The 12,362-nt window shown below is 29.9% G+C and overlaps 1 protein-coding gene across 1 annotated transcript; it reads right to left on the minus strand.

Moving 5' to 3' along the window:
- Positions 1-4,301: 4,301 nt before the first annotated feature.
- On the minus strand, positions 4,302-4,892 carry LOC123919784 (zinc finger protein 4-like). Its single transcript, XM_045971784.1, has one exon. The coding sequence runs from the start codon at positions 4,851-4,853 to the stop codon at positions 4,332-4,334; it is 522 nt and encodes a 173-aa protein (XP_045827740.1). The 5' UTR covers positions 4,854-4,892; the 3' UTR covers positions 4,302-4,331.
- Positions 4,893-12,362: the final 7,470 nt, after the last annotated feature.

The raw sequence follows: 12,362 nt of genomic DNA on the forward strand, positions 1-12,362 counted from the left end.
AATTTGTTTTGATGAGTATTTTCAAAATATTAAATTTTTATAATTTTTACTAATAGACAATTAAATATATTAATGATCAATATTGTGCATTGACGTACGTGCAATAGGGGTAGATTTTCTTCAATTTTTTATTTTTATTTTTTTTGTAACTATCTGGAGTTTCTCCATTCTCTATTATTAGCTACAAATGAAGCACTAGCGATTGTGAGTTGCGACATCACAGAGATTGGCGTTGTGATTCGAAGGGGTAATAGGCAGTGGCAGAGTCATTAATTTTTGCTAGCGGAGGCTAAAAAATAGTGTATGTACATTTTGACTAAAAATATATACCCCTAAATGGTCTTTTGGTCTTCGTAAGTTGGCGTGTTTTTGTTTTTAGTCCGTGTATCTTTGTTTTTTAGCAATTCATATCTGTATGTTAAAATCTTTTGGTTTTAGTCACTAAAGCTAAAATCCGTAGGAAAATCCATAGGAAAACCTGCAGATTTAAAATCTGTATGTTTTCTATGGATTTTCCGGCAAATTTTCCTACGGATTTTAGCTTTGGGAACTAAAAGCAAAAACACATCAACTTACCGGATGAATTCCTAAAAACAAAGATAGAAGGACTAAAAACCAAAACACGCCAACTTACAGGGACTAAAATATCATTTAAACCAAATATATATTACAAACATTTATAAAACTAGTAAAAAACCTTTGCTATCGCACGGGTCGTAACGTTACGATGATATTTTTTTAAGTTATAGTTTGGTAATCAAAATTGGTTGCAATTATAAATATTTAAATTGAAAGAAACAATTACATACAACATATTTATATATCAGTTAGAATTATCCCTTATAAAATAGGTTTTTTGTAATTTTTATTAGTTAGAACTTGTCTCACATATGATAATTATTTTGAATTTTTTATCAGTGATAATTTATCCCGTATATAGTAGTTAAAATTTATATATAAGTTAGAATTTACCCTGTGTAAAATAGTTTTTTTTTTTTAAAATTTTTATCAGTAAGAACTTGTCTCACATATGATAATTAATTTGAATTTTTTATCAGTGATCATTTATCCCGTATATGATAGTTAGTTAGAATTTACCCCGTATAAAAGATGAGAGAAGAGGAAATAAGAAGTAAGTGATGATGTTGGGTGGGAGATTGAGTAATATAAAAATAGGCTTAATTAATAAAATGGTCCCTTAAAGACATTTTTGGTTTCATATTGGTCCCTTAAAGAAAAAAAGGTCTAAATAGGTCCCTTAAAGAAAAAAAGGTCCGAATAGGTCCCTTAAAGACATATCCGTTAATCAGTTTGGTCCTATTTAGACCTCTTTTTAGGGACCAAACTGATTAACGGAGATGTCTTTAAGGGACCTATTCGGACTTTTTTTTTTCTTTAAGGGACCTATTTGGACCTTTTTTTCTTTAAGGGACCAATCAGAAACCAAAAATGTCTTTAAGGGACCATTTTATTAATTAAACCTATAAAAATATGTTCCATTTGAAATTTGAATATCATAGTTTGCATCCAAAAGATAACTCATGACAACTCATAACAACTTGCAAAATAAAGTACATTGTCACATGCATTTGTTTTCAAAAGTAACTAAGTGGCTCGTGACTTGGTTAAAATGCAACTATGTCTTTCAATAAAGTAACATTTGCACTCACAAGATGAAATATGACTTAGATGACTTGGTTACATATGTACTTCCAGTTGAGTTACCATATTTTTGGACATCAATTGCCCTTACTTTGAACAAATGACAACATCTTAAATAAGGACAATTGAGAGTTTATCAGAACAATCAACTTTCTTATATTATATAGATAGACAATTAATTATATATAGTTTTTGTCTCTATGGTTTTTGTGTGGAGCGAAGTGTATGTGACGGTAAGAGCAAATGGGAATTTGGACTAAGCCCAAAATAGCAAAATCAGCCCTCATCAATCCAAACTCCATTGGACCAAGAAAAATTCGAACTCCTACATTCCAATTTGAATTTTTCTCTTGTTGCCCCCTTATTTCTTTTCCACCCTCCGTTTTTCGATTTTTGTCTGTATAAAAACTTTGGGATGTGTTTTCCGAAGTTTGTCTAGTTCAAATTTAGAAAAAATTCGGAAAACACATCATGGAGTTTTTTTTTCAAGGCAACAAAAATTCGAAAAACGCATTCCGAAATAGTTGTTCAAGGGCAAAAACAGAAAAACAGAGGGTAGAAAAGAAATACGGGATGAGGAGAGAAAAGTTCTTCCAATTTGGGAGGTTGGTGCCCTCCTCTTTTGAGATCACAAGGCTCTTAACCTTGGTTGTTTTGCAACTCATTCAGGGATTTCGTTGGTTGAACTGGTTGCACCTGGTGAATTCTATGAATTTTTTAATATATCATATTTATGCGGAAGGTCATGATGTGTTGATAAGCTGCCAACTTGGGTCTTACCATATCTCTTCTTATACTTGGTGGGATGAGGTTTCTATTGTTGTTGGGCAAAACTATTCTAGGAATAGGCCAAGTCTTCTTAACTTCTGTTTTGTCAACTTTTAGTGGTTTTAGCCTACGCCCCCTCATCTTCCTTGTATTTATCTATAGGCGCTTAAATGATCTTTTAATCCATGTAAGTTGGCGTGTTTTTGTTTTTAGTTCCTGTATCATTTTTTTTAGCAATTCATCCATGTATGTTAAAATCTTTTGGTTTTAGTCCTAAAGCTAAAATTCGTAGGAAAATCCACAAGAAACCAGCGGATTTTCCTTTGAATTGTCATGCGGATTTAAAATCTACATGTTTCATGCGAATTTACGGATTTTATCTTTAGGGACTAAAAGCAAAAACACGTCAACTTACAGAGATGAATTCCTCAAATAAAAAAAAAGATATAAGGACTAAAAGCAAAAACATATAAACTTACAGGAACAAAAATATCATTTAAATAGAGATGGATATAAGTTGTTCATATTAAATTATGCCAACATAAGACTAAATCTATTAGAATTTTAGAGGCCTATACTCAACTCTAAGCTAGCTTGAGAGTTGAGGTTTGCACTACATTTATAAAGGTTATCTTTGCCATATCTCTAGCCAATGTGTGACTTCTAACACACCCCCTCACGTCCAGAACTGAACAAGCTGGAACGTGGGATCAACAACAACGGGTGGCCCAAATATGGGAGGTCTCCACAACAAACAACAAATGGATCTAGGATAAGCTCTGATACCATATTAGAATTTTAGAGGCCTATACTCAACCACAAAAGCTAGCTTAGAGTTGAGGTTTGCACTACATTTATAAAGGTTATCTTTGCCATATCTCTAGCCAATGTGTGACTTCTAACAAAATCAACTAACAATACTGATATTGTTATACTGAACACTTTTGTTTGAGTTCGATTGTTCGAACATAAAACTTTGCAATTATATGTGTTTATTTACAACTTCCAAGAAAATAAATTATAACTTAATAAAAATGATTCCAACATGAACAAAAAATAATTATGCTAACAACTTATGTATACAACCAGAACCAGTCGATCATTGAAGCTTTATTCGCTTTAGTTTATCAGCAATAGCCAATACATATCTATCTGCAGTTATAGACTTATAGTTTAGTTACTTTTGCAGCTGTGACCTGTTCTCGGGTGCAATTATCTTGCAACTTTCATATTGTAAAGGAAATAAATTCATGTAATTCATCAGAACTACACAGAAATCAACTTGACTTTTTTTCCCTTCTTATTGTAAAAAATAACCACATTTTAGAAAAGAAAGGGAAAGGTGATTAACAAGTTAATAATGTAAAAACTTGTAATGTACAGACATGGCCGGTTCCTATAACTACTACAGTAGTGTCTTTGTCATCTTATTAGTACTAGTAATTAATAATAATTTTAAGAATGGATTGAGACAGTGACACAACCGTGATTGAGGTTGGACCTTAATTTTGATGTATCTGTATCTGCAACATGATTGTGAGTGAGGCCACATCTACTACATTTAACTGCAATTCTCTACAATATATCAAGGATCCCGGTGTAACCACATGAAAATTTAAAACTTTGCATTAAGCAACATATAGAAGAAGAAAATTAGTTTCAACGAGGATTTGAACTGAGCATAACTGCATGCATTGAGCCACATCTGAATCGTCCAATTAAGATTGGATGGTACAAAAGTTATTGGAAATTTTGGTAAATATAAAATATTGACCTTTAAATATGAACCATCCGAACTTAATCAGATGATCCAAATGTGACCGACTGCATGCAGCCACAAAGTTGTGACCGCACAAGTGCATATATCGGTAAATGAGGACTCCGAAGTTGGACAATTTGCATCAAAGCCTAAGATCTAAGTCCAGCTTATTATGTATATCTTCTTGCTTTGGCAAGTCCTTCCTAAAGCTTCCATGCCATACAGAATCAACAGCATGTTCAAGAACAAAGGGTGTCCATGCCATTCCAATTCTAGAACTTGCAGCATTAACATTGAATTGAGCCACCATAGTAGCATCTCTTTCTCTGCTTTGTTTGTGCACAAGAGAGTGAGGTTTGATTCCTAGTGACCTTGCCACCAAAGAATTATGAGATAGTTGGAGTTTTCTAGCAGCTTCTCTTTCCCTTTTGTGTGCATTTTGGTGTCCCCCTAAGGCTTGTGAACTGTAAAACTTTCTCATGCAGAAGTTGCATGAGTATGTCTTTTTGTGAAGAGGTTTTGATGATTGAGCATTTTGGTTATGATGAGCTTTTTTCATAGACATTTGTTGTTTGATTCCTAAACTCAACCATTCTCCTATGTTATCAAGATTTTGTTTATTGTTTGAGGCTTTATTGTCTTTGCTCTCCTTAAGGAAGACCATAGTAACAATTAATATTTCAAGATTACAATGGTTTTGTGAAACTTGTATTGTGGTATAGGAATATGGGAATAGAAAGAGCTTAAATAAGGATTAAGGATTAAGAAAATAAAAAAAAAGGGTGTGATATTCGTTAAGAAATCACACATCGAAATGTAAGATGATTGGACCAGTGTATAAGTTTATATAGCAGAGGCAAAGTCGGTTTTGTAGGTTGAGTTAGACCAACTCCCAATTTTATGATGGTATCAGAGTCTTTCTAAGTTTTGTTGGCCATCTGTTATCAGGTTTTCACACCTTACTAGCCGATTTTGTAGCATTAAGTTAGACTCAACTTTTAATTCTAAGAGAATGATTGAGGGTGGGGGGCTGAAATATTATTATTTGGAGAATTTATGATCTCAGCAAACGACATGTTATGTGTTTCCACTAAGATTTGCATCTTTGATGTGAATTGGGACAAAGCTATTGTCATATTGTGGCTTCTAGAATTTCTTATTATAGTTTTGTGGTTTGAACTTCTTAATTCTTAATAAAGCATCCCATGGCTCTTATACTCGTGGACATAGAATTGACCCTTAAAAGCGTCGTGTACTATATTCAGATTGCATTTTATACTTTTTTTTTTTTGGGTACATGATTGCATTTTATACTTCAAGTACGTGTAAGGAACAATATAGGCTATTGTCATATTATTGAAAATTGGGTCTGATTTAGAATATGATTTTGAGATTAATAGTTTTAGGATACAAATAAAAAAATGGATTGTGGCTTGATTACAAAAAAGTGTAGAGAAAAAATATTGTAAAAAATAAATAATGTATTGTGTAAAATTGTGAGGCAAATTAAGTTTTAAATTGAGATAACCTATAAATTTAATGCTTTAAAGTTTTGGGTAAAGTTATGGTGTCCAACTTACTATATGGTTGCTCTTAAGTTAAATGTGAATATCTCTCTGATTGGCTCTTGTGTGACCCAACAACGGTATTAGAGTTAATTGTTCGACGAAGGGTTCGACCGACTTCTTGTATAAAAAATCTTCCTAACAAAAGTGGTCAGATGACGTGTCATGTTGAGTTTGGCAAAAGAGCAAGTTTACGAGGAAAAAAAGCTTCTGCTTGAGGGGAACATATAGAATTGAATGCTCACACTTGAGGGCAAGATTGTTGTGGCAAGTATGAGATGAGTGAAGTCGCACATTGCTTTAAAAAGTAGAAGTTTATTACTTTATAAGTGAGATAACTTTCCGTTTGGTGTGCAGGATATGATAGTGACAAAATATGATATAAAACAGGATATTGATATGATAGAATATTAGCAGCATAAAAATTATCCCCATTCCTCAATTATCCTATCATGGATAACAAACATGATAACTATTATATCATGTTTTTAATATATACTTGCTCATAACAATATGATAAGATATAACATATTTAAATGATAAAATTGCCCCTGTAAAACAATTGTTATTTTTTAAAAATTATTTTGCGATACTTTGAATTTTTTGATAAATAAAAACATAAATAAGTAATCAAATAACTTTATAAAATTTTATTTGTCAAAAAAACTTTATAAAATTTTAAATAAAAATTACGACAAAATAAACAAATTAAAAATTTTATATGAATCATGATTAAATAAATAACTCAATTATACATATATATATATATATATATATATATATATTTTAAACTATCAATTATACATGTTAAATAAGCTAAATAAATATATGATATATCTCATACGTAAATAGTAAAACTACCATTACAAAAGAATTATATTTAATTTGTTATAAAATTTAATTTAATATCCCTATTTTGCAATTTTTTAATAATTATTTTACTTTAAAATATTGTAATTTTCGTAGAATTTTTATTTTTTAAATTATATAAATTACAAAGTTTCCCTTGTGAGAAAATCACATATATATTTTAAAATTAATTATTTTATTATTAATTTACTGTCAAATTATTTTATTATTTATATTTTATTAATTTTCATTTTTTATTTTAATATATATTTTATAGAATAAATCAACAAATTTTTTTCTTATGCTATCCTGTTGGCAATTCAGCTCAAATTCAGGATAAGAATTTTAACTAGAGAGACATGATATGATAAGACTCAGGATTAACTTATCATATCTTGTTGTGTCACCAAACACTAAATTGAGACAGAATATAATACAGTTATCATATCGTGTCTCTTATCCTGTGCACCAAACGTGCCCTTAATATCTTGAGTTTTTGGATAAATATGTATTGTGCAACTAACTTGTATAGTTACTCTTAAGCTCAATGTGAATTATCTTCCTGTATGTGTGCAGCCGTAAAATATTTTAAGCACTTGATTAGATGCAAGGGTTGAAATTAATTCCTCCCACCCTCTCATTTTAAAACTCCTCTCATTTGTCAAAAAAAAAACTCCTTTGAAAGCTCAAATATATATACTCCATCCGTCCCAAATTATAAGGGAAAAAAATCCATTTTTTTGTCCCAAATTATAAGGGAAAAAATCATTTTCAAGAATGTTTTTCCCTTATCCTCATAAAATTAAATGCAAATTGTCTCTCTCCCCTTTTCTCAATAAACAACAACCAATAAAAATTGGTTTTACATCTTTCTATGCAACTTATTTCAAGAAAAACCCACAAAACATATTTCAAATTATCATGTTTTACTTTTTCTTAATAAATATGATTTTTTTTTTATTTTTCCTTATAATTTGGGACGGAGGGAGTATTTGAGAACTTTATTGTTTGAGCCTAAAATGTAGAGAAAAAGTAATGAGCCCCTTAAACTTTGACTTTTTTTGTGTGACCAAATTAAAATTTGTTAACTATATAATTTGTGGGTGTAAAATATGTGGCACTATACAATCACATAGTTTTTTCCATTTTTTGACAATAGTTTTTTCCATTATTGATAGATCAATTGATCAATAAAATGAGACATTTATAAATAAATAAATAAATAAATTTTATAGGCTCCCATACTGGACACTGAACAACTGTCAAACACTGCTAGATTACTAGTACATTATTAATTGATCTTGGTGATTTAGGAGCCACAAATTTGATATGGAGAAGAACAAGTTTGTGTAGGAACAACCTACATACATACACAGATATATTGGCATAATGGGTACAGTAATTGTTTGATTGGCCACAGTATGGTCCATCCAAGACAAAAGATGGACTTTATTTTGTTGTTTATAGTGAAACAGAGCACATTAACATGAAAAAGAAATATCTATTCTCAATATCTATTCTCTTTTTTTTTTTTTTTTTACAAGAAAAAGCAATATCTATTCTCAATATTATAAAATGACTTTAATTACACAAGAGTGTATTTGGAAAGACCAATAAGTTAATTTCCAAATTAAAAGATATGTTTTATAATTGTATTTTTTTATAAAGAGTTTATAATTTATTTTACAAACTTATAGTTTATTTTTTAAACGTTATTTCAAATAATTTTTGAACTTATAATTTATTATTTATTATTTATTTTTATCCTTATTATTTTAACTAAAATCCAATTTTATCCTTTTTATTTAAAATAAGATTATATTTTTTTGAGAAAGCATATAGTTAAGAATATCTTAATTTTTATTAGGGTTATTAAGAATATCTTAATAATATTAGGGTTAAATATCTCAAATTTTGTTTTTTTTTTTGTCTATATAAGAAATTTCAGCAAGTTTTTGTCCCTTAAATATTTTGAGTAACAATTTATAGTTTCGGCTTTTAAGTCAACTCATATATATCATTTAAAATTTTGAATTTTTTTTTCGCGATTATGATTAGTAGATTATACAAATATATCTTGCAATCTTTTTTAACAAGGGATGAATCATATATGAATTTTTAAATTTTTGGTACTTAAAAATATATATTTTATTCATCTTTTGTTAAAAAATTCTACATTTTCATGGCAGGAATTCTTATAATATTATGAACATGAATAAAAAAACTAGGGATATTTGGGAATTTGTCCAATCAAAAATTGGTTAACCATACATACATGTGAGAAAGAGGGGAGAGGATCCTCTCCGGTGACATTTTTCTTAAGTAAAATAATCATTTTTCATTTAAATGTGAATAGTAACTAACATAATAGTAAAATATATTAAATGAATGGTGGATCATAGCACTGCATCCCCTCATGTGATTTTTTCATGGGAGGCAATCCATTTCCTAGAAAGAGTGATTATAATTTACAAGTGTTAACTTTCCTAAAAATAAAATAAAATTATCAATCTACTATTTTACAATAGCCTGAATAATACTTTTATTTTATCGGTAATAATGCAAAACTCCTATTTTAGAAGTTAAAGTTCGCAAAAGTTTTGTAGAGTAAGTCGGTAATAAAAAAAAATTACGTTAAGTAGTGTTTTTAAAGTACTAGTTAAGAAAACAAAAATAAATAAATTTTGTATTGAAAATAATATTTTTATATTTTTAAAAGGTTCATTATACAAATTATAAAATTATTTTATTATATTTGAGACTTGCATCGCAATACAACATTATTGTCTCTCTCATTCGAAAACTCTCTTTTCTTTCTTAAGAGAAAGCAACAAATGTGCCGATTGGTGGATGCAGATTAGCTACAATCACCTCTCTCTATCTCTCACTACAAGTGTTTTTAAATATTTTTTGGGACAAAACAATTTAAGGGTGAATAATGGATAAAAAATAAATCCAATGGTTGATGGACCTTTGACTGCACTGAATTCTGGTCCACCGACTGATTGGTCAAATTTAGTACTATTAATGTCGTCTCTTTAAAAATATGGACTTCTTTTGCTACACATATTTTTTTTGGTAATAAAAGGGGCCTAAACTCAACTAAAATAAAATTACAAGGTGATTAAACGGGTGGAAAGATAAACTCCTACAATCATTAGCAATAACCTGCATCAGCTCTGGAGGAGGATGCTCATAAACTATAGAGTCCACAAAGGACATACAACTTATATTCGCTAATATATCCGCACACCGATTTTGAATCACCATATTACCATGTATTTTTGGAGTCATTAGACAGCAGATCGACTAGTTTTTGTTCTTCTTTTATTTTCATTTTGATAATTTTTTTAATATTATTTAAGTTTTTTTTTACTAATATATTATTTAAGTCTTTAATTAGTGTCCGAAAAACATTTGTTACATTTAAAAAGAAGAAGGAAAAAAAAAGTTGCCGAAAGTTTGTCGATAATGGCGTGAAAAAGTTAAGGGAAATAATTCTTGAGCTTTTTTTTGACAAATAATTCTTGAGCTTTTAAATCAGTTTCTTTCTAGATATGACGGTTAGTGGCGTCTAGTTGTAACTACTAACTAGCCTAGGTCCCTCAATGCACACTTGTTTCATTCTTAGAAATCAGAATATTTCTACTATTGATTTTTTCCTTTTGAGAAAGATTATAATTTTCTCAATGGGATGAAATGATAAAAAGCAAATTGTGATTTTGAAGATTTGCTACAATATATTTTTGAGTGTCTAGTTTATATTGATAATATATTTAAAAAATAAATATTCTCTAAATCATTAGGTTTAGTCTAATGATGTAGAGTTTGAATGATATATGTAAATAAAAAAAAAAATTCTCTTATATTAAATATCGAAGTCTGTAATTAGAATGACAAAGTGATTTGAACAGTATAATTGACCAATTTATTTCGCTTCTTTTGGTGTGTGGTTAGTGGAGATGGAGAGGGATATTGAGTTGTTTGGGATTTAGATCCTCTTCTTCTCCAACTGTCTTCTTCTCCAAATCCTGACAATTAGATCAATCTCATGGTAAAAAATTTAAAAGTGAATAAAAGAATAGCCTGTTCAATCCATATGCTTCCTACGACTACCATTCCCACGACACCAACAACGTGGGCGACGTAGCAGCGGTCAGAGACAGTAAAGATGCGGCACAGTGGTCGGAGATGTTGTTCGAGCATAGTGATCGGAGACGTAGCAGCTGGAAAAGCAGCGGCGAGAGAGGACGGGCGGCACGGTGGTCGGCGACCAGACGATAGGTGACTCGGTGGTTGACTAGAAGACGATAGGTGAAGTGGTGGTCAAAGCGAGAAAACACAACACAGGTGAATGATAAAAATGTGAAATTTCTTTCTTCGTTATTTCAGATTTCTTTGTTTCTCTCTTTTCTCTATTGATTTGTTCACAAAAGATAGTGAAATTACTGAAACACAGTTGAAGAAAATTGGTTTTGTTTGTTTCTCCTTTTTCTTTTGTTTTATTGAGAGGGAAGAAGGAAGATAGTGAACATACTTAACAATGAAATGAAGGAAATTAATAAAATAACCATGAATAATTAGATATAAATTATGACATATTATTTAAGAGATTGAATCATGAACGACACACCTTTTTGGATTTCAGAGACAATTGGTGACAGGAGCATACATGAGAGGCAGAACTACCATAAACACCGTTAGTATTTCAGAGTTAGGTTTCACTTTATGTCCTGAGGACATGAACCTCTCATTGGGCTTAACTCAATTACTGAATCCATAATGGTTCATTTAGAAACAAAGAGCCAAATATATAATTCATCAGTATAAGGGTTTAATAACAATATATCATAATTTATATAAATAATAATTCCTAATAATTAATTAATCAATTAATCCAACATGAAAATACAGAAAAGCTCTAAAAAAAATAAAATGAACGTGAGAGAATATGCTTAACAATGGTATATTTTTTTTTAAAAAAATGCTTAACAATGCTAACTAGAGATTTTCACTTGTGTTGCTTTGAATGTCTGTATTGTGCCGACTTGAATTGACCTATACTTTTGTGGGTAAATTCTACTTTTGTGTGGATTTTTTGAGTAAGATTATTTTTCCTGTGTAATTCTTGTTTTAGTCTACTTTTTTTTGCTTAAAAAATAATATATAGATAACGATAAATTTTGCTAAGTGCCAAACCACCTTTTTCTTTACCTTTTTGATAATAAGTACTTAGCTTGCTATTGGCTGATATGTGCATAGAGGGTCAAAATCACATCAGAGGGTTTCAACATCAAGCATGCATTCTGTCACAAAGATCTAAACAAGCAATTAGCAAACAATAATGTTTGGTTTAGATATGGTAAGGAATATATATATATATATATATATATATATATATATATATATATATATATATATATATATATAGGCAAATGCTAAATAGTGCCCCCGGGCACTCTTTAAGCCCATAAATAGTAAACTTTTTATAGAAATTTTATCGGAATGCGTAAAGTCAACGCATTGGAAATTTTAGTGTTTAACTTTTTGAATAAAAAGTTTCTTTAAATAGAATGCTTAAAGAGTGCCCCGGGGGCACTGTTTACACTGATTTTTGGTAAACAACCGCTAGTTTAAATCAATTACTTGAGAGATCAACTAGTAAATCTCGGGACAATTGTTCATGCATTTCGTTAAAGGAAATTTGGAAGTTTATCTTTAAAGACATCCTTATTTTATAAAAGAACAATATGTTTAAT

Source organism: Trifolium pratense, linkage group LG4, assembly GCF_020283565.1.
Source record: "Trifolium pratense cultivar HEN17-A07 linkage group LG4, ARS_RC_1.1, whole genome shotgun sequence".
Classification (NCBI taxonomy): Eukaryota; Viridiplantae; Streptophyta; class Magnoliopsida; order Fabales; family Fabaceae; genus Trifolium; species Trifolium pratense.